The following is a 23,490-nucleotide window of genomic DNA, read 5'->3' as shown; positions in this document are numbered from 1 at the left end:
TCGTACTAGCAACAAGGGAAACACAGGTATGTGAAACTAGTGGCAATGTCCCTAGTCTGGGATTGTTGGGCATGCTTTTGCCTAGCTTTATTTGACAAGCCACACTTCCGCTGATGGTGAGGAGGACAGCTGATATGTAAAATGAATGAATAATTGACCTTTAATTCTGATATCATGTTATATTCTCTTTCAGCTAGTGGAGGTCAAAGAGATTGTATGTTAGTGGGAGTAGATATATCTCTAGCCTTATGTAATATGACAAAACTGCTGAGTTTTGTTTAATGTTATTCTACTTCACATGACTAATGAGGACTGGATATCTTTCATTCCAGAGTACCCTGCCTGTCTTGGAAAACCCCTTTTCAAAGAAAGTACGATCTATTGTAGACATGCTTCAAGTGCAGAGATCCCGCTACATGAAGGTAAAAATGTTGTCCCCCAGTTCGTAGTTTTAAATCTCCTTCCCTTTTAGCAGGTGATGCCTGGTAATGCTGCAATGCTGGGCTTACTCTTCCTGATCTCATAAATGTGATTCAAACAAAGTTTTCAAGTATCTGAAAAAAAAAATTGTTACTAGTTTTGGAGTTCTGTGCTTACCATGGTTCTAAAACTAATTTTTTTCAGACCTATTATAATGTACTACTGCACAAACCACATACACAGTCTTTTCCTTCTATTTATCTGGGTTAAGTCTCAGTCCTTTTTTAGTTGCAGCAGTTAGAGCACACGAGCTATATGTGCTGTGATTCTGGTTGTCTGTCTTTGGATTTTTGAGCTATTTAGCTTTTTGCTCTTTTTCCAAGAACATGAATTCTGCTAACTGGTTTTGTTCTTGTTTTGTTTTTTGTAGTTAATAATTGTGAAGCAAGAAGACAAGCTGGAAATGCTGTTCAAACACTTTCTAGTGGAGGACAAGAGCCTGAGTGGGGGGGCTTCATATGTGGACTTCCTGTGTCACATGCACAAGGAGATTCGGCAGCTACTGAGCTAGAGGAGGGAGTGGTGCTGGAACTCAGCAGTGACATTTCAGTCTCCACTAATGACCTGATCAGAAGGCCCAGCGCCCTCAAAAAGGACAACGTAGAAATCTGTACAATTCCATAATTTTTAATACACATTGCATAAGCAGAATCCTTTCAACCTCTCCCAGTCCCGTATGAGAGATGAAAAATTTTCCTGGTGAGGGCTAAAAAAAAAAAAAGGCCTTTGATACCAGGTCTTTTACTTGTATTTAAATTGTTTCCTGTGCTTGGCAGGAGTTCACCCCCCACCCCATGCTCGCTAATCCTGTCGTAATGAATGTAGTTTTTTTTCAGTTCACTGTACATGATTCAACATTGGGTGAAAAAGCGATAACTCTTCAAAACTTCTGGTAGTTGCTGTGTGTTTGTATGGGCGTGTGTGCATGCTCCAAGTGTGAAGAGGATGCACAGGTGGGGAGGATAAAAGGCAGGTCAGGTGATGGGAGCTGGAGCAGCCAAACATTTTGTGTCTGTCTCTCAAAAGGGAAACATGACGTTGCAGAGCAGAGATGTATCATGTGGCTGTCTGAACGAGAAATCCATGAAAACGGAAATGAGTGGTAAGCCAGGAGGCAGCGGGGCAAATTTCTTTCCACAATCTTCCCTGTACTATAAGTTGCTGTGCAGATCTGTAATGAAGTAATAGATCAGTGAGCAACAATCAACAGCTTCTGAACAGCGTAGGAGTAAAGACAGTGATTCTTGTTGGTATGTGTGGTGACTCCTTTCCTTCTCATTGCATAGTTCTGTAATGTCCTACTCAATCCGTGTTCCATGGCCTCTCCTGCAGAGCTTACCTGTCTATCCAGATGGTGGTGGGAACTAAAGCCTCTTAACCTTAAGCAGAAAATACTTTTAACAAGGTGATGTGGGGCTGTGTAGGAACTGGATGATAATTGGCCATTTTCAACCATATTATTGTGAATTACAGCAAATAAGCAGGAATTTGAGCTGTACTGATACAAATTTGAGACTGCTTTGTACCCTGGAATACAAGGAAGGGGATAGAATACCTACTACAGTACAGTCTAAATCTTAGTTTTTGTAAGTACGTGATTTCGGTTATTGAAAGCATCCAGGCCAGAGTGAAGAGTTTCATTACTGGATGTTTATACCCTCCCCCATTCTACCTACTGATCAGCTTGCACAAAACCTTTTTATAAGCCTGTTTGTAAATTAAAATACCTCAGACAGATTAATCCATCTGCTTTGGCTACTCTGCTGCTCCATTCTGCAAGGGTGGATGAGAAGACCCCTGTGAAGAGGGAGTGAGTATAAATGAAATTCAGAATTCTAAGGGCTTTGTTTATTCACTTTTGAAAGGGGGCTTGTATATTTTAGCTTGAACACTTAACAAGTGTTCTGACAATACCCAGGAGTTTAAGCTACCAATAGAACTAAAAGTGAAAGGAAGAATGTGGGTGGATTAGAGAACGTATTATCTGGGCTTGATATTTCAGAGGAAAGTCCTTCTTAAGATCAGAAAAATATCTGGCTGTGGTTTTAGTTCCATATCCTGTAGCATGTATATAAATCCTTTTTTCTTCTAATGCTGCTAGTTTGTCTTCCCTCTCATCACTACACAGAAAGGGGAATATGAAAATTGTAATGGAGAAACTCTTTCAAGATGTAGTTGACAGAACCTTCAGCGTTTTTCTATGAATGTGGCTGACTTTTTACTCCACGTACTGCCTCCAACCAAAAAACCTAGAGGATTTTTAACCAGAGGAGAAAAACAACTTCCCAGGAATATAAGGCACAGCAACCACAGAATTCCACAAATACTAATTTTTAGTATTAATATTGGGGGGTGTGAGGGGTGGAAATGAAATCATAAATGAACCTTTCATTTTCTTCACTTGTTTTTCCAATGCATCTTTTAATTTGTAAAGAAATAAAAATATATTAAGATGTATTTTATGTCATTGTTAGTAAATAAACACTGCTTATTTTTCCAAACCCTGTATTTTGCGGGAGGGAGGAAATGGGAAGGGCTGAAGTCTAGCTGACTGATCCTTTATAATCTGATCTTTTGCTGACGAAGTTCAGTCTTTTTTTTTTTCTCCTTATTCACAGTGAATGGTGATAAGAAATTCAACAAGAGTCAACAGACAAAAGGTGCTGTTTAATCTCAGATGATTGTATTTTTAACTTTGTCCCTGCTGAACTTTCATTTTGCAAGGAGCTTTCCATTTTCTCTAACAGCTTGGGTCAGATTGATTGGGGTTGGGTTTTTTTTCCGGTCTACTTTAGAAAGTATTACCTTTTCCTTGTGACAATGTTAACTTAAAGACTCCTGTAGTCTTAATTTTTCAGAGAAATAGAGCTCCTATTTCAGAGTTCAGATAGGAGGAAAGCTGGGTGGGGTTTTGTTTTGGTTTGGTTTTTTTTGGAGGGGAGGGCACTATACAAAAACAAAGTTCAGAGTGAAATGGCAGTGTAATGTGATTGTAGCCTAGAACATTGATATTGAACAATGTGCTGATAACCTTACAACAATCTGTATGAAAGCACAAGATAATCATTGCTAAATATCCAATCATAGTTTGTTGTAGAATATTTTTGAGATTACTCTCCTACAGCATGTACATAATGTCCAGAATCTGCTACTGAATTGATCTCTTGCGATAATGATGCGTCTTGTGCATCTTGTACATTGTGTGGAGTAAATTGTGCTTGCGGGCATTTTTGTGGCAGCACCCCTTCCGCTGTGTGTGGAAATTGCCTTACAGAGCCCATGTCTGTTAGCACACTCTGGGGATGGAAGTGGAGGAGCTGGTAGGGATGGCATGGGGTGGTAGTCTTTCTCTGCTGGATCAGGCCCGAGCAGTGTCAAGACGTAACTTTCCAAAGGAAAGCAAAAACATTTCCATGTTTTAAGCTGCCCCTTATACTGATAGGGAATACTTACTTGTTTGTGTCCCTACTACTGTCCTGTATTATGAATTATCACTTACAAGTATTGTGATTGGGATTAAGTTATCTCTTAAGGAATGGATTTAAAGCTTTTAGCAATTCCATAACTGAGGGGTAATTCTAGCATATTTTATTTTTATACTGTAGCTCACCTCGATTTACTTTTAGAGTATTTTAACACCAAATTAGTTATTCCACGTTGGTACAGAAGAGCAGCTTCAAGCTGCCCAAACCCCCAAAGTTCAGTTACTAAAAGCTATTTTCGGTTCCCTCCCTTTAGGGTCTTAAGCAGGAGCTAACCTGGCTGTGCTTTCTTGCACCACCTAAACGCCTGTGGTACAGGAACCACCTCTCCGCAGATGCCTGTTTGCTTAAACATGGCTTGAGTTTTTCCCTGCCAGCTTTCGGTACCGCTGCTCACGCAGGTGTCCCCGCAGCCGGCCGTAAGGGCATTGGAGGCGGATTGACATCGGCTGGAAGTATGGCTGCAGAAAGAGTGAGGTGCTGCTGTTCCCTTAACAGGCCTCTCAAGTTACATTGAGGATAAAAAGTGACAGGAGCGGTAGAAACGCGCGCGGCCTTCCCCCCGCCCCGGGCCTGCCCGCGCCGCAGCGGCCCACGCGGCAGAACGCCGCCCGGGGGCGGGGCCCTTGCGGTCGCTTCCGGGGGCGGGCGGCGCTGGCCCAGGTCGGCGGGCATGGGTGGCGGCAGGCCGGGTCGCGTACCGCGGCGCGGGCCCTCTGGCCTCTGGGTGACTCTGGCGCTGGCCTGGGGCGCGGGGACCGCGCTGGCCGTGGAGGAGCCAGGGGCGGCGGCGGAGGGGGAGGCCGAGCTGGCGGGCGCCGAGGAGCCGTGCGGGGCGGAGGGGTGGGCGCAGGATGCCGTCCCGCCGGGCGCGGCCTTCGTCGCCGCCGCGTCGTACCGCGGCCCCGGCAACAACGACACGCGGAGTAACAAGGCACTGCCCATCCTGCTGTGGTGGAGCGGGAGCCTCTTCCCTCACTTCCCTGGCGACACGGAGCGGATCGACTGCCCGCGTGGCTCCTGCCTCGTCACCCGCAGCCGGCGGGTGGCCCGGCACCGCCGCACCAAGGCCCTCATCTTCTACGGCACCGACTTCAGGGCCTACGAGGCGCCGCTGCCCCGCCTGCCCCACCAGACGTGGGCGCTCTTCCACGAAGAGTCCCCCATGAACAACTACGTGCTCTCCCACTCGCCCGGCATCCAGCTCTTCAACTACACGGCCACCTTCCGCCGGGAGTCCGACTACCCCCTCACGCTGCAGTGGCTTCCCGGCGTGGGGTACCTGCGCGGCCCAGCGGTGCCCCTGGCCGAGAAGGACGCCTGGCGGCGGAAGGGCTATGCCCCGGTGCTGTACATGCAGTCCCACTGCGATGTCCCCTCAGACAGGGACCGCTACGTGCGGGAGCTCATGAAATACATCCAGGTAGGTGGGGTGCGCAGGGGAGCAGTAGCATGGCGTTGCTGCAGGAGATGGGCCTGCCAGGCTGCCCGCCTCCAGCTCCTCTTGTTAATGGGGTTTGTTTGTCCTTGTTTTTAGCCGAGACACGAATCATAACGGGATGCATGCCGACTACACGCTGGACAGAAAAACTAGTTGTATTCCTTGCCAAAGCGTGGTCTAGACTACACTGCGTGCCAGTAGGTAGGCCTGATGGTAGCTGTTAGTTGTGGAGTTGGCCAGACTCGGGTTCAGTCACAAGTTGGGCTAAGCCTGAATAAACTTGGTCTTGTGGAGAAATCTCTGGACCTTTAAGTTAGCGTACAGGAGGTTTGTCCATTTACAAGCCTTGCTCCCTCTTTAAAGTATGGGCGTGCAGTAAAGACAGGTTGCTGTGTTTCAAGAATCTGCTCCTTATCTGCCTTGTGGTAGGACCATCTAATTTCTGTGGTGGTGTGTTCTGCTGTGGAACAGCTGATGGAGAGTAGCTTCATAAACAGAAATAACGTACTTTCAAGCAGAAAAAAAGTTTAGTGCTTTTTTTTTATTAGTAAAAATTAGGAAGGATAGTAGATTAGAAAAAAAAGAAAGCATTTGTTTATAGTCTATCTGAAACATCTTTTTCCTAGTGATTTCTGCTGTTTCTGTTGGTAGCAAATAATTTTTTGTGCAAGTTCTTCATGTGCTTAGTAGTGAAGCAAAGACAAAATAATTTTTAAAATATGACTATGCATTGACAAAGCATGAAGAAGATTCTAGATCAAGTGTATTGTCTTTCATTTTTAGACAGCATTCTTTTAGCTCCCTGCATCAGTTTTTTTAGTCTAACAAATTGGAAAATTTTTGCTAGCCTCCTGAGACTGGCAGAAACTGTGTGTAATAACTCTTTGGAAAAGTACTGGGGTCTCTGTTAAGTGGAAAGATGACTTTTAAATTAACAGAGAAAGAGTTAAATGCCCTTCCTTACCTCTCAGTTTCTGATTTATCTGGTAATAGATACATTTTTGGGTGACATCTTCGTTTCTCCACACACACCCCCACCCCTGAATCTGTAGCATAGTTTATGCTGCTTTTGAAACTGCGCACTCAGTTTCCTCTGAAGCTGTTAGAACTGGGACTTTAAGAATAATCACAAGCGAAAGAACTTGGAGTGAAAGTGAAGCTGAACTAAGGTAGCTAGGAACTGATCAAAGTTATGAATGTTACAAAAACTACAAGCTCTGAAAACAAGCTCTGGGCAAACAAACCACTTTGTAAAGATGCTGGTTGTTATTTTAGGTTGACTCCTATGGGAAATGCCTGCATAACCGTGAGCTTCCCAGTGAGCGACTGAGAGACACTTCTACAGCCACTACAGAAGATTCTGAATTTATGACTTTTATCGCCAGGTACAAGTTTCATCTGGCCTTGGAGAATGCCATATGTGACGACTACATGACAGAGAAGCTGTGGCGTCCAATGCACTTGGGTGCTGTCCCAGTATACCGAGGCTCCCCAGCTGTGCGGGACTGGATGCCAAACAACCTCTCTATCATTCTTATAGATGACTTTGACAGCCCTCAAGAGCTGGCAAAGTATCTTGATTTCCTGGACAAGAATGGAGAGGAATATATGAAGTATCTAGAATATAAAAACCTTGGTGGAATCAAAAACCAGTTCTTGCTAGAGAGCTTGGCAAGGCGGGAGTGGGGTGTGAATGACATGACTCTGCCCAATTACCTGAATGGCTTTGAGTGTTTCATCTGTGACAGGGAGAACACCCGGGTCAAAGAGGAGCAGGAACACAAAAAGTCTCATGGGAAAATTCCAGCTCCCAGACCTCACATAGCTCAGTTCAAGCACATGGGATGTCCTATGCCAACCCCTGGGTTTGGAAGTGTTGAAGACCTCTCTGCAGGAGACAGGTAATGTACCAATACTACGCTTTTTGAAGGGGAAAAAGCTTCAAATAATAGTATCTGTAACTTTTAATAATGTTTTAATTTTAATTAAATTTAATTTTTTTTAATGTTTTAATTTTAAGTTACAGGATCTCTTAATACATCTCCAGTTACACTTTATAATAGTCTTGTAGGTGGTATGGTAGTTCTGGTAATATTTTGTAACACTGAGTCTGAAAAAGAGGCATGTACGGTGTTGTGGTTGGTTGAATGAGTGTGAGACACCCGGAATAGTCTTGAAACGCTCTGTGTCCTTGGGCAATGTTATCCTTTGTCTAACTTAGCCTTTTTGTTTGTTTGTTTGTTTGGAGGCAGAGGAGGGATGTTTTTCAGTACAGTGATGGTAAAGCACTTGGTAGCCCTTGGGTGAAAGAAGCTCTGTACCTTACTACAAAGTGCTGCATTAAGAATGGGGTTGCCACAGTGTTCAGTGCAGACCTGGTTAACTCCTGCTGACTTCAGGGCAGAAGTTAGTCTTTACTAAGTTTAGTACTTTACAAGACTTATTGTTGTTTTGTGTGAATTCTGGCTTGTGTTGTAGGACACGATCCCATTTATTTAGGAGGGACCGTGCAGGACAGAGAATAAATTGAGTAGTTTCTTGTCCCCTTTATGCACAGGGATTGCTAATTTTGCTGGAATCTCCCAGGCCTATAGCCCAGTGTTAGCTATCTGTAGTGCGGGCTGCCCTGAAGTCTTGTCAGCAGGGAACTGAATACACCAACCCTCAGGCAATGTCAGTGCTTGTGTTCCCAGACCTTGAGTTTTTCCCTTGATAGTGTTTGAAGCTAGAAGGAAGGGTTCTTGTGGTTCATAAACCATGTGTACACTTTTTGTAGTGTGTATTACTAGTGTAACATGTTTGGATCCCCCAGGTTTGTAATTTTCCTTTGCATTACTTGCAACAATTTCTGCCTTTTTAGGCAATTACTCAAGTGCATGCAATTCACTTTTTATAAGCCATCAGACAGCTAACAAAGATAAACCCTCAGCCATAGCAGATCTTGCCTATGTTCATAGCTATCACCAAAGATTTCAATGTTCTGATGTCAGTCCCACTGTAGTATTAAATTAATGACTTTTTGAAAACATTGGAAAAATCGCATGCACTGTCCAGAAGGAAGTTGTTAATACACTATATCCCAGTTTATATTGGTTTACAGCTTTGTTCATATTTCACTAGACTAAGGAATTGAATGCTTAGGAGTGTTAAAATGTTGGAAGAAACAGTATGTTGAAAATGTAGAGTCCATCATTTCGAGTACTCTAACCCAGAACTAAGTTCAATGTGGATATGAAGCTCTAAAAAAGTTTCTATTACGTTATCCCTCCACAAAAAAGTATGAAGAATTTTCTTAGCGTGGAGAACTACTTCATCCTATGTTTGGATGCTTTCAGAAATGGCCAACTGAAATGAAAAAAGGAGAATAAGCCTGAAGTCATTCAGGTTCTTTAGGAAATGCCCTATTGCACAAAACTTGCGATGTTTGTCATTAAAAAGCATTTTTCACAGTACAATTAATTCTCATATTGACTAATTGAAAAGTTATGCTTGTCAGTAAAAGGGGCCCATAATCCTTTGTTTTCTGTTGGTTGATTGATTTGCTGGAGCTTTTTTATCATAATACTTTCCTCAGCCTCGGTAGCAAAATGTGCTTTTCCCGGGTAGCGTGCTATGCATCTATGCAGCATCCTGCTCTGTGAGAGCATTCTCTACTTTTTCGTAGATTTTCATTTGGTTGAGCAGCAGATGGCAGTAGAGAAATCCCTTTGAGGGCGCAGCATGGGTGCCTCTGCCACTCGCTTCCAAGCTCATCATTCTGCACAGTGGTCATCAGCAAGGAGTTTTGAACAGTTGGTCCATAATCCAAGCTACAGTTGCATCCCACAGAAGTTTCATGTGTTATTCTCCTCATGTTTATAGACATGAGATGTGGCTGGAAAAATTGTACCAGGGAACATTTTACATTGTCTGCTATCTACTTTAGAAAGGTATGTATCTGTACCTTCTGAGACACGATGAAGGGGATCTCCAGGGAAATACAGTGGTTTCTATCTTGTAAGCATCTGAGCTTTCACTGGTTTTATCTCCAAAATGGAACGTGATTAACTTAGAATTGTAAATGGTGTGACGGTGACATAAAATTGTCACCAAAGCCTTAGCTAAATATGCTCATACTTTGTCAGAGTTTGACAGTAATATGCCAACGGATCAATTTAGATGATTGTCTACTGAGCCAGTCGATTGTGTATTTTATTACTTTAGAAAACATTATTGTGGAACAATGAGGCAGGCCTAGTGGAGTTTCAAATGATAGAATATATGCAGCATACAAGGTCTGACTATAAACATACACTGTGACTTTAAGTCCTGTAGGCTTCAGGAACTCAGAGAACAACAAAGGCAATTGGAGTTTATGTATTTTTAGAGCAAGTACCCAGTTACAATAAGGTTACCCTGCGCATCTGCGTGCTCTATAATTGTTATTCCCAGATAAAATTTCTTTTTAGGGTTGATGAACATGCTGAATTGACAGAACTGTTCCATCAGAATCTCTCTATGTAACTATATGTAGCTGGAGCACATTATTATATATACCTTCACCTTGCTGTTCTTTAGCTCAAAGTGTGGAGGCATGGTTCCTAAATCCTTATGCTTGCAGCCTCACTTGTATTTGGACTTCTGGGCTTCACACCCAAGTGAGCTTTAAGAAGAAAGGCTGTAGAAAAACCATTTGTATGTGTTAACTCAGTCACTATTGAATTCTTGACTGCTTTGTACAGAAAATAGTAAGTTACTGTACTACCGGTGAATAGAGTATCTGTTTAATAGGAACTGGAATCCCCAATTATTCTTGGACTCCCACCTTTGTGAAGAGAAATGTTTGGTTTGTTTCACTGATAAGGATTCATTTTCCAAAAGTGGGATGTTTGAGAGGTTAACTGTAAGACAACTAAGTGACAATACCATTCTAGTTACCTAAAGTTTTCATCTGTGGTAGGATGAGAAAAGAGAAGCCAGTGTGCCTTTGATAAGGGAGTATTTTGAAACTATCATGGTTTTGCTAGTTCCATTTTACGATAATGGCACAGTTTATTTATGACAAGAGAAAAACCAGCCTAAAAGTGTATCAGATTTGCCACAGTTACACTGTAAGGTGTCTCTTACAATAGAATCCAATAATCAATCAGGATTAAAGATAGGTCTGTATCTCATGGTAATAATGTTTCAGGTGTATGTAGTTGGTAGTTTCAGGATATTTGTACAGTCCTATTCATCCTGGGGTACCAATTTTTTCCAAGTTACAGAATCAGAGTGAAATTTTCTTAAAAACCAATAACAGCAATGTAGAAAGAAAAATACCAAAGTGTTCTTATTTAATGTTTTTGACAAAAATCTTCACTTATATACTAGAATTCTTTTCAGTGTTGGTTCTATAGAGTTCAGCTGGAAAACATTTTCTTTTTTCTGTTACCTACTGCCACTTAGTCTTGTGTCTAGTACTTAATGCAAGTATACTCATTTTCCTAACATCTGCCCTTATTCAGTGCTGTAAAAAATAAGTAACTCATGTTGGCAGTCCTTGAACAAAGGTTAATGAATTTAGCTGGTAAGCAAAGTGATCTCACAGTATGCCCAAGTGCTGCATTTCACAAAGGAATCTTTTTGCAGATGTTGGCGTTTTTTCATGCAGAAGTAAGTCTCTGTCTATGATCCTTCACATTGTAAAAAGGTTAATTTTGAGGTCTCTGTTGGTGTACACTGCAGAAATGTTCCACCATAGATGATGCTGTTGACCACAGAAAGTTAATTCCCATGGCATACAAGTTGTATGCTGCTCCACAAAGAAAGCTACTATGACATGTGCATTTCATTTGGTCTTCCTGCAGCAGTGGTTGAGATCTGCTTCTGGGCAGTGCAGCCATGGTGTATAGAGTGAATGCAGAATGCATGGTACTTATTTCTGTGATTGGGAGGGAGAAGCAGCAAAAAACTCTGTATATAAGTTAATAAGTATTGGGTAACAGATTGAAGACAGATTAAAAAAAGAGCATCATGTTTGGTTCTTCTTTTCAAAGTTTGTGATGGGGTTATATAGCTGGGTAGCAGATGTAATGGAAAAGAGATAAATAGATTGTTGCTATACCTAGATATAACACAAATGGGAGAAGTAGTCCACATCGTCATGAATGGGAAGGGAATTGCTGAAAGTTGCAGTGATGTAGTCTGTGCTATGAAAAGTTTGAGGATGTATGCATTGAAAAAGAGAAAGTGTATACTCGACCATGTAGTCTGGAGATAAAGAATAGAGTCAGGGTTGAAGGATATAATGATTTTTTGTCTCTGCCATCATCTTTGTATTACCTGTATTTGTAATGGGTAGCTGTCATTCTCTAATTGTTAAATGGTTTATCTAAATTAAAAATTGATTCTTAGGCTGTTACATGCATACTGGCCATGGAAGGCTACTCCCAAAATCATGTAAGGACTCTGTGCTAGAATTTATTTTGATAGAAGTTTTTATTCTCTACAGTTAATAATGAAGTCTCTTTGGTTAACACGACAGTCGCATGCTGATATTTCTAGACTATTGTAAAGCTAATGCTGAATTTATATTTCTGTAGAGAATTTTCATAGCAAGTTTCTTTAAATGACTGGGAGCACAATGGCATGATAACAACATACTCTGTCATGACCATCTCTGGGCCTGTTTTCCTCTTAGGTGAAAGGAAAAAAAAGTGGTTTCAGTGCTATTACAGCTGCAGACTCTTTTTTATGGGTTTTTTTTTTTTGGTCTTTTTTTGTTTCAGTTGGAAAGAAATGTGGCTGCAGGACTACTGGCAAAGCCTTGATCAGGGTGAGGCCCTCACTGCTATGATTCATCGCAATGAGTCGCATCAAGGAAGATTTTGGGACTATATGCATGAGATTTTTCTCAAGAGGACAAAGCAACACTGACCCACCTTTGCATGAGCTTGATTTATAAATTGCATTGAAAGTTGAGACTGTGAATTCTTACCTCGCTACAAATGTTTGCCTTGAAATAGAAGAAAAACTCTCACAGAGACTGTTTTTTCTGGTGCATGAAGTGAGTAAGTTTCTGTTAAGATTGGATTTCAGCGGTGGAGATCTTGGCAACTGCTTTGGTTTGAATTGCAGCGCTGTGGTGTGAAGCCACTCCTGACTTGCAGGTGTCAACATGTGGGGCAAAAGAGGAATTTAGTCTCCTGTTGCATTTGGTATGGTTTCCTTGTGGCTTACATGACTTAAGAGGAACACCTCTTCAGACTCTTGCTCAAAAGCCCTAAGTTATTTCAGGGATTTTTTTAATCTCCAAAATATTAATCATTTTTATAAGTATTTTGTCAGTCACTTATTCTCCTCATTAAAGTGTACTTTTAGCTGCTATTAACAAATAGCTTTTTCAGTGAAGGAGTTACAAAAGACAAATGTCTGTGGAGAGCAATTGTGCCTTATGAATTTGCAGCAATAAAGTCTCTTCTCCCCAAGTAAGCATGCCTCAAATACTCCTACTTTTCAGGGTAACTGAATAGCTATGGGCAGGTCACTTACTCTCTGCCAAATTTTCCTCTTCTGCTGACTTTCTAGGTGATACACACAATGGGATGAGAGACTAAATTATTTAAATCACAACTTTCAACAAAGTATTTCACACCAGTGTATTACCTGGTATTGTGCAGAACTAGAGTAAAATTGGTATGCTTTGTTTCTTTTAAGTTGCCATCAGAGCTGAAATCCCAGCTATAATCTTGACTTCTTGTTATCTCCTTAATACCAGCAATTCAGAGGCCTTTGATTTGTTCTTGAGTATCTGCAGCGCTCTGCAAAGACAAATACATGGTAACGATGGTGCCTTTCTAGTGGTCTCTCCAGTTTGGATACAAACTAGTCTTTCTGTGCTGGAGTAGATGATGAGAGTCAGGTGCACTGAGATGGTTTTGTATCTCTAACCAAATCTTAATGCAGTATGATCCTGGTCTGTGACTGGAGTTTCTAAAAGTGATGACATGTGGATAGATCTTCCTTGTTGCATAGCCTCTATCTCTTACAGATATAAATGAAGTCCAGTGTTCTCTGCCATGTCAGGTACCTTTCTGAATAATTGATCTTGGGTTGGAGGGAGGCTAATTCACTTAATGTCACGGGTTTAAAAGCACAGGTAAATATGGCCACACTGCAGTGATGTCTCTAATGGTATAATGGTGTTTTATTTCTCTATTTCTCCTCCCTCTTCGGAAGTAACTACTGACTAAATAGCCAGTTTATCCATGTCTAAGACAGAATGTTGGTAATGAAGGTCTAGAGTCTGTGGGGTAATTCCATTTTGTAAGGCAGTTCATGCATTGCTACGGGAAATCTGAAGCCTGTTAGTAAAAGTTAGGAACAGGAGTGAATCTATATTCTGTCCCTAATTAAGTCACTATTTATTGCTTAGCTGTGGATGGATCACTTAATGTCGGTTTTTTCCCTCAAATTCCCATTCATAATGTTGTAGGTGTAATATTAACATAGGTAATGATATGCATCTCAACATTTGCCTCTCGGATGGTACAACAATATTACAGTGTTTAAACCTGGGCACCTTGACAGAGGAGACTTCAGACCCATAACTATCATTGGATTCTTATAAATGTGGAAAACACATAAAATATACACTGATCTCACCTGATTTTTTCCAGGAGAAAACTGCTTTTTTATAGCTCTTCTGTAATAGTAATAAATGGTTCTTAATCTGAAATACCTTCATCAGTTTACATTCCTTTTTTTTCAGGTACTCAGGAGACATGAATACCTAAGTGAATATATCTGAATTAATTGTTAAAGTGGCTTATTGATTACAGATATGTGTATTCAGGATTGAAGTGGCCAGAGTGTGCTGGAGAAGTAAATTAAGATAAATTATGGCTGCTTTAGTTCTGAATATCAACTTCTACTGAACAGTTTAATATTCTTTAAATAAATTGTTTGAATTAATGCCTTCAGTTACTTCATATTCTCTTCATGTTTCTGTATAGAAAATCATTCAGTCGTCTTTGACTGCGTGGTACTCTGAATTAGCTATATCTCAAAACCCTTTCTTACTCAGTGTCTGGTGAGATGAAGTAAAGAAGAGAAATTCTGATCTTGCTTTTTGTACTAAATCTAAAAAATATGAACCAGGTACTAGCACATTCTGCTTTTGCTATTCTACCCTGTAATTTACGTAGATTTTCTAGCAGTATGGGATTTATAACCAAGTCCAGGTATTTGTTGTAATTTATGTACTGTTGACAAAATTAGATATGCTACATTTAATGTATTGTCTTTGCAGGAATAACAGGAGGAAGTAGCAATATAAGCATGTGTATCATAGCACCTGCTTAGTTCTTGGTTAGTGATGTCCTAAAGCCTCACTTTGCCTGCCTGCTCAGCAAAACAAGTATGTTTGTCAGCTAACAATAGAATTGAAGATGTCATGGTACAAACTTAAGAGTAGCTAGCAAACCAGATAGAAACATATTTCCTGTGACCCTGATTCATCAGTTTACTAGTTCCCAACCATGTATTCCTTCACCACTATATTTATCTGTACTCAGTCTATTACAGTCACCAGTCAACAAGTTTTTTTGTCAGTCCTAGATGTTTGGGTTTTTTGTTTGGTTGAGTTTTTTGCTTTATGTATGTACTACAGAAGGCTGTTGCTTTGAGCTTCATGACTGTTGCCAAGCATGAGTATTTCTGATTGCCATATCCCTTCTTAACATGGGTATGAAAGTAGCAGAGATATGAAAGTAACTTCATCACAGATATTCTGTCTTTTTTGTCCAAGTTTTTCAAAGTACAACTTTTAGTTTGCAGTTAAGAGACACGAGCCAGTTTCAATAGCTTTCTCTTCTGAGTTCTTAGTGTCTTCCTAGGTTTATCTATTTTTTACAGTCTTAGAGGTGGTGGACTTCTCAAAAGGTAATGAGTATCAGCTACGACTCTACGCAGCCATGATGCTCACCCAAGCCTTGTGTTTCACTTGTATCTGCAGGGTTTTTTCTGTAGTAATAGGATCATACTAGCTTTATAATCTCCTGTATGTCACAGTGTGTCCGTGGTTTAAAAACAGTGTGACTGTTGCCTAAGTTAATATACTAAATATGTTTCACTTATTGTACATGATGTGCAAGAATTAAGGCTGAAGTATTTCTTCCGGTGCATAGTATGAATAACTTGTATAGCTGCCAGGCAAACTCCTCAGGGACAGCAGAAGTGAGAATCCTCCCTAGCTGGCTAAAGAGTTGTGGTTGCAGTTGTGTTCCAGGCTGCTGACCTTCACAACATCCACTTCTTGGCCCAGCAAGGACTGCAAAATGCTGAAGTAAGGTTGTTCTACCACCAGGGATTTGTTTTCGTGTCTCTCCTGTTATTTGGAGGAGGCAGGAGGGGAAGCTGGGTCTCATACCCTTGAAGAGTTTGATATTAATTTACATAATAGTGCATTTGAAAGGATTTCTATATCATGTCCAAAGACTACTGCCAGTCTTAGCCAAAGTGAATTCAATTTACGATCCTAGTTGTCTTTTTACTAATGCAAGTATGTGAATGCAGAGAAGGAGGAAGGTCACTGCAGTAACTATTGATATTTTGGAAGAAGGTTTCTGATTTCTGTTCTTGACTGCTAACGGGATTTCTCACTTCACTGCTGTAAATCCAGACCACCTAGATGGTGGCTGAATGTCACTCATGTTGTGACTACTGGAAGGCTTATGATACTCAGACTGAACAGTGTATGCAACATCTGTGCACGTGGCACTTCAGGACATGGGTTAGTGGGCATGGTGGTGTTACGTTGATGGTTGGACTTGATGATCTTAAAGGTTTTTTCCAACCTTAATGATTCTGTGATCTTTCTTAATCAAGTTCTTACAGTGCTGGTGCCCGTACTCATAAAAACACACAACTGAGACTAACTGGGAATTTTAGAAAAGATACCATATATTGAGGATGATAAAGAGGTTGCCTCTTTGGTAGGCTTCTTACTAACTAGGGTGAGTCACTTCACTGCTTGTCATGCATTTTGCCTGTTCACTGTGTGACTAAAGGGAGGATTTCAAAGCCATCAGGATAGCTTTATTCACTGACATTAATATTCTAAAAATAGATGTCTTCTCATTACTGCTCATATGAGACACCAGTAGATTCTATTGATGCTGTGTCTCAGAATTGACTTGACAACTAGAATAAGTTTATGTCCTCTGAGAGGTGAGAGAGAACAAACAAATCTCTGACAGAAGGTTAAAAATCTAGCAATCCAATTTGTTGCATTGGACAAGCTAAAGTTCTCATTCTCCTGCCAAACCTTGATACCAGGTGCTGCCTATTTTTTCAGTAAGAAGCTGGGTATTTTATATACTGAACTAGTAGTCTCTGTTTTTTGTCCTTTAGCAAGGACTGCAATTTCTAGGAAGCAGATAACCTCACTGAAGAATATTGATTTGATACCTAATGATAATTTCTAGAACTGAAAAAGAATTGCCTTTTTCTTATTTCTGTTACTGTAGTAATTTTCAAAATGTAGGATCTCTGGGTCTTCTGTGACAGTAAGTAGAATGAGAGCCAAGCAACAGTGGATGTGTATGTTTGGAGAGAAAGGAGAATGAGATTCTTTCCCGGGAAATGGTCTGCAAAGTGCAGCAGCTGGAGAATCACAGCAGAAATGCCTGTCTTGCGTCTTGGCAAAGGTTAGTTTTCACTGGTATGGAAGAATAAATAACTCCTAAAGGACTGGGAACAGGGTAAATTGAATTGAAACACAGCCATCAGGGACATCACTGTTTAAACAGGCTTTGCTATGTTAGACAAGCAGCCATCTGCCTCCCTTACCATCTTTGCATACCCAATCTTCAGCCATTGTCCCAAAAGAGCCACTCCCTTAATGATTAGCTGTTATCCATTTCGTTGCATTTAATTAAGATTGTTGATGGATATCCAGGCACCTTCTGAGAAGTTGTATTAATCAGAAACATACAGGGTGGCAGGTTTCTTCATTCTGCCCAGAGACCTCTATTGACAGGTTGAAATTAATCAGAGACAAAATCCTTTTAGTGATATGACCAGCTGAGCCAAAGCCTGTGTCAGGCTTTAACAAACTACATTTCTCTTATTATTCAGTGTCTCAGAGCTGGCAGTGAGAGATCCATGGCTCTGCAGAGGAATTAGGAAGGGTGGAGAAGAATGGAACTGCAGATTTGTTCCAGAGCTGTGACACGACTGGCATCTTAATTTGTATGCTGTTACATAGATTCTTTCCTGCAGAAAAGATCCATCTAATGCTGAAGTGTCTCAGCTAGGCATGGTTCTGGGCATCTTGGAATGGATCAGAGCAGATCATGATACTTTGTGGCATCTCTGAGCAAATAAGGAGGCATCAGGTAATTAGCAGTGGAAATGGGCTGGATTTGAGTAGATCTGGGATTAGGGATGGCAGCTCAGAACTAGTCAGGTGGACAGAAAAATGCATGGTGGCTGATCTGATTGAGATAGCACAGGATAACGTAGTGGGGCCAGGGGTGACATATCAGAAAAGAAATTGCATCTGTTATTGTCCTAATGAATGCATTTGTTCTAGCAAATGCATTAAGTGCTAATATTGTCCAAACATGATAGCTCAGCAGACAGGAGTAAGTCTGAACTGACTGGAATCTTAGCAAACTGGATAGTTTCGCTACTAAAGTTAAAATGGGGATGCCATATCTTTTAAGGCGTCTCCAATTAAGTTGGAATTTAAGGAAGTCATAGTGGGACAGCTGAGAATAAATTGTGGTAGATGAGGGTATTATGAAGTTGTATGAGAAGAATTGAGGCATTCAGGATAAACTTGGGTGAATATACTGGAATGTACCTGAAAGCTGGATCCAAGCAGTTCAGAAAGACACGAATATCAACTCTATTAATTTCTCCCAATACAACTGATTTCTTAGCCTCATCCCCTAACTGTTTTTTAGGCAGTGTCTGGAGGTTTTACGTAGTTACTCCAGAAAGCAAGGGATCCACGGTGTAATTTATCGCCTATTAAAAGAGGTGTTTAAGACAACAATCTCATTTTAAGAGTGTATTTTATTACTGCATTGTTAGCATTGTATGTAATTGTGGCATAGCTTTTACTGTAGCATCATAACTGGCCCTTATTCCAGTTATGATATAGATTCTTTTCAAATCTAATACTAATACTTTAATCTCTGTGCTTCATTTTGATTTTGACTAGCTGAAATGCAGGCTAGGATTCAGCCTTAACTATGTTGATCCAAGTAAAGTAGTTGTAAATGCAGTTAGAATTTTACATGTACTTCATAGTTGTACATTCAGGATTCACAATGAAACATTTGTGGGCTTCACTCATCAGTGTGAGGGAATTGGGTTTCTGACTGTCCCTATAAAGGTGGAACTTCTGTCACATCCATTAGTGTCTCTGTGCCATCAGCTGTATGAAATACAGGTTATAGGGAGACTTGGCTATTGAGTAACATACTTCTTCTGTAGTGCTACATTCTCCCTTAAAACGAATGTTTGCGTCTTGCTTCAGACATCCCTGCATGGAGTGTGCAGACGCCATCACGTACCTTACTCTGTCTGCTTGGGAATTTCTTAGGCTGATGCCCCAATCCCAGGCTGAATGCCAAAAAAAGAAATTCTAATGCAGACAGCAGTAACTGACAGGAAGCTATTACAATTCTCCTTACGTAGCTTGCCTTTGTTTTTCAGCCTCCCCCCATTTTTCTTGGAATTACTTAAGAGAGATGAGCTTTTGAAGGTGAATGTACCTGAAGGTGCTGTCACCATTAGCTAATGTAATTTGGAAAAAGGGAGGTTGATTTACAGGGAGTGCAGTTCAGCTTCTCTTACGTCCTATTATTTGCACCTTTCCTTTTTATTGTTCTTGTGCAAGTCTAGTTAGTAACTGCAGCAAACGCCACAGAGAAAACTGGATATTAATAGGGGTAACTAGAAGAGGCAAAACCAGGAGCAGCTGAACCTTACATGAACTGGAATACTGAAATGTCTTCATATTCCTGTCTTGAATTTGCAAGATTTCTAATGTTTAGCATTGCAGGATGCAAGCCTCTAGCCTAATTTGAAGATGTCAGCTTGGTTTTTTTCTTCCCCACTGGTAGCCAAACTAGAACAATAGCTCATTTCCTGTCCCATCAGAAAAAATGGAAGTAGAGAAACATCCCTCTTATCAAAATGTTCCAGAACTTCCAGACAGACTGTTTGAATTTGGACCTAAAGAGATGGAAATTTCCTTCTAAAGAGGACCGAAAGAAATCTTTTGTTTACTTGAAAATGTCTTCTCATATTCTTTAAACTGGGCTCTAAGAAAAAGCTATTTTAATAATAACACAAAAATAATTACAGAATCAGACATACCAGAATGTATATTAAAGCTGCACATGCAGTAAATTCTAGTGATGATACCAAGAATATTCTGGTATAGGTCTGCTGATGTTTAAATCAAGTTAACAAAATTTCCAATGTCTTGTTAACTTCCTTGACTGGGCAGAGAAGTGGAGTGCTTCTTTGTTTTGTTTGTTTGTTCATAGCTAGGAGGTTGAATATATTCTTTTCATCCAAAGCAATCTGCTATGCAAAAATTGTTCCAACATTCCTATGGAAGAAAACTGATTCTTCTTATGTCCTCCAGTGCACAAGGGGAATTGGTGGTGCCTGAAGGAGCCCTGATACGGCGATAAGATGGCTTAGTGACCACTGTATGACAAGCATCTGAGTATTTTAGGTCCCCAGTCCAACGTCTTAACTCCTCAGTTCTCTACATCTACCTTGTCCCTCATATTGTGCAAAAATTGTTTGTACCTCAGCCCTTGAAATGTTACCATGCCTTCTGTATTACTTGTCATTTTCAGCTGGGGACATACAGGCTCCAGAATCAGCCAGATGAGTTGAAGACTTCCAGGGATTTAAATCTTAGGCTAGGAAAGACGTTTCTGGGAACAACGGGATTCTCCACCACAGAGTACGAGGCTGTGAGAACAACGCTACCATTTCAGAAGCAGCGGTTTCAGTATCTTCTTGGACAATAGGGTAGGAACATCAGTAAATTATGTAGAAGAGATCCTGCTGTTAGTAGTGGAGAGAGGTGAAGGGCTGAGAATGAAGCAGTGCTGTTTCAAGCACCGAAAAACGTTTCCATACAGTTGCAAAAGGTTTCCTTAAGATCCATTTGAATTATTTGAAACAATCATTACTTCTTCTGCTCTGGTTGAAGCATGTATGCTCCTTCAGTGGTTAGGTTTGCTGCACAAAAAGTTTTGAGAGGTGAATTGTTGGAGTTGTTACTGGGCAGTTCCCTGTAGCACAGAAACTGTGATTAGTCACTTCATTTTCACTGCCTTCGCCAACAAGACGGGGGAGGAAAAACATGCTTACACCACAAACGGATTGATTTGCCTTTTAATGGGATGACGACGTTACCTATCGACAACCGCATCTGGGCTCCCGGCGGATGCGCATTTACTGTCAGAGCCGGAGATGTGGTTACCGTTCTCGGCCATCGGCGGCGGCAGCCGGCGGCACGCTGTGGCAGCGGAACTCTCCTGCGACGCCGCAGCCCCCGGGCGGGGGCGCGCAAGCGCACGCTGCCTGGGCGGGGCCTGCTCGCCGTACGGCCTGTCGCAAAAATCATGGCGGCGCCCGTCTATCCGGCCTGGGTCACCCGCTGGGTCTCTGGGCAGTGGCGGCAGAAGAAGCGGCCCCCGGTTCTCCGCCCGACCCGGCCGCTGGTGCTGTCCAACAAGGTAGCGAACCGCAGGGAGCAGGCGGGAGGTGAGTTGCCGGCGCCAGGCCATTGAACACCGCCTCCTCGGGGAGAAACGGCCGGGGATAGAGGAGCTGGGCCTCCAGCTCCTCTGGGTTAGATCTGCCGCTGGTGAGGCCTCCTGCGTTGTCCCCGAGAGCTGTCCCATCGCTATCCTGCAGCTTTACCTTAGGAAGAGTCATGGTAGTGTCGGGGCAAGGTCGAGTTGGCGTTTGGAAATGCCTTTGCTCTTCAGGGCAGCAGAGAGGGAGGGGGTCTGGCTTGTGCCATAGAATTAGCACACGGGTTCTTTTGAAAAGACTACTTTCTCATACACACAAACCTAAATTTGTGTCTTGTGGTATTCCGTATATGAATCAGGCATCTGAAATACCTTGTTATATCTCAACATAGGATTTACCTTTAGAATTCAGTCAGATGTCAGATGGCTGTAATGGTGCTGATCTTTGTGCTAGCAACATCTTCTCTACACAAAACAAAGATGAGATCTTTACATCAGTGGTTTTTTTTGTTGCCTGCCTCTAACTCATCTTAAACTTCTCTGTGTATATTTATGCACTGTGGAGGCTTTTAGCATGAAATCCCAAACACCTGAGATTTTTGTTGTGTCTTTCCCTTCTAGAGGCGACATGCATTACGGAGATGTCAGTAATGATGGCCTGCTGGAAACAGAATGACTTCAGCGATACAGCTTGTGCTGAGGAGATCCGGATATTCTATGACTGCGTGGCAAAGGCAGAAGTAATTAAGGCCTCTTTTGTGTTCTTAAAGGCTAGTAGCAGGGAAGGAGGAAGTCCCCAATCATTTTTTGTGTGCCAACAGTTATGATGTTCTCTGAACAATTTGATTGGTGGTCTAACCCATTTGAGCTGTAGGAGAGATGCAGGATGACGTAGATCAAACACGCAGTCCTTCCTTTTTGAATGCAGAAATTAATTTATAATGAAAGTAGAATTAAAGTAAAGAAACTGTAGGAAGGGACTGGATGTTTGTTATGTTATAACTAAGGATGAAACAATAGTCACATCCTGTCTTTTTTGTGTTGTCAGGTTCTTGAAGCAGAGCTCAGTTGCTGTCAGTTGACCCTAACCTAGGCTATTTTTTTTGTTTCTTCCAGTTTTTAATCTCTAAAGTTTCAGCACTAGTGAAGTAATAACAGTCACTGCTCTTCTCCATAATTACATAATAGTTCTGAATGAGGAAAAGTACAATTTGGAGCTATTAAGTAGAACAGTGATTTGTATGGTGTGAGATGTGGATTATATTGTAACTGGGGACATGTACAGTGTAGGTAAGTTACCGCAACTGTTCTGATTCATAAAATTGAGAAATAGCTGACTTGGGTACCAGTCCAATACCTGCGTTATCTAGACAGTGGGGGAGAGTGGCAGGTTAGGATACCCAGATTCCAATCTGTTATAAATCTGTAAATAGTTCTGTGCTTGCAGGGGTGAGGGTGGAGACGAGGTGGTGGAGAAATAACCAGTGGTGTCAGTAATCCTCATAACAAAGAGAATTTTCAGGATACGTGAGGTACAGATATTCTCAATTAGGAGTTCTTTTAGACTGTTTCTGACTTTGAAGGCTAGATATTTTCTTGAAAAACAAATTTCATGTTGTTTGGAAATTAGAGGTTTCCAGCAACATGATAAACTTGAAATTAAGTTAGTTTCAAAAGCAGACTAAAGGTAAGTATATGTACTAAACTTCTCCTTAAACTGATTTCAGGTTTCCTTTTTTTTCCCCCAGTAACAGTGCCATCAATTAATAAATAGTTATTTACTATTTCTGTTGACAGCATGAATGGAAAAGTGTCCACAATTTATTTGGTAGATTAAAAAGGATCAAATTGAATAAAAGCAAGTAAAAAGAAAAGATCTGCATTATTACTATAAGTTTATAATATTGTTAGCAAAGAGTATGGAAGAATATAATCTTCACAAGATGACAGTAAGTCATTAATTACATTTTGAAAGCCTTGTGATAATTAAGCCAAGTGCTATTGTAAGTGTTCCTTATAGAAATAGTATTCTTCTGAAAGAAGTACAATTAGTAGTCTTTGGGGTTGAGTATCAATTCTGCAAATAAAGAGTTAACCTTCTGAGGTTTCTTTTTCTCTTTCAGAAGGAGCGCAAGAATCAAAATGCGGACACTCTGTCACCTAGGGGAAACTTAACTTCAAGCAAAGCGAACAAACTCCTCAGGAGGTTTCCTCAGATCACACGTTACGTATAATGAGCTTTACTAAAGGGACTGCAGACAAGCAATTAAAGTTGGAGTCTTTGGCAAAAAAGCGAAAGGTAGACTTGAGTGAGTGTTTGATGTCA

General features: G+C 41.2%; 3 protein-coding genes across 3 annotated transcripts in view; all 3 read left to right on the top strand.

Annotated features, from left to right (window-relative positions):
• Positions 1-991, top strand: part of SEC24C (SEC24 homolog C, COPII coat complex component) — a gene marked incomplete at both ends in the record, with an annotated part of 29,269 nt that extends 28,278 nt beyond the window's left edge. Inside the window, 2 exons of the mRNA XM_082002117.1 lie at positions 333-422; positions 851-991. Coding sequence (XP_081858243.1) covers positions 333-422; positions 851-991 — 231 coding nt within the window. The remainder of the gene's footprint in view (positions 1-332; positions 423-850) is intronic.
• A 3,524-nt stretch (positions 992-4,515) lies between these two features.
• On the top strand, positions 4,516-12,704 carry FUT11 (fucosyltransferase 11). The gene is made up of 3 exons (XM_082002016.1): positions 4,516-5,385; positions 6,679-7,304; positions 12,153-12,704. The coding sequence occupies exons 1-3, from the start codon at positions 4,636-4,638 to the stop codon at positions 12,298-12,300; spliced, it is 1,524 nt and encodes a 507-aa protein (XP_081858142.1). The 5' UTR covers positions 4,516-4,635; the 3' UTR covers positions 12,301-12,704.
• An 8,325-nt stretch (positions 12,705-21,029) lies between these two features.
• On the top strand, positions 21,030-23,398 carry CHCHD1 (coiled-coil-helix-coiled-coil-helix domain containing 1; the record flags this gene model as incomplete). The annotated part of the gene is made up of 3 exons (XM_082002355.1): positions 21,030-21,171; positions 21,786-21,904; positions 23,288-23,398. The coding sequence occupies 3 exons, from the start codon at positions 21,030-21,032 to the stop codon at positions 23,396-23,398; spliced, it is 372 nt and encodes a 123-aa protein (XP_081858481.1).
• Between the last annotated feature and the right edge of the window lie 92 nt (positions 23,399-23,490).

Source organism: Phaethon aethereus (genome assembly GCF_964289735.1).
Source record: "Phaethon aethereus genome assembly, chromosome: 7".
NCBI classification, from domain to species: Eukaryota; Metazoa; Chordata; class Aves; order Phaethontiformes; family Phaethontidae; genus Phaethon; species Phaethon aethereus.
This window is presented reverse-complemented; position numbering and strand designations above follow the sequence as displayed.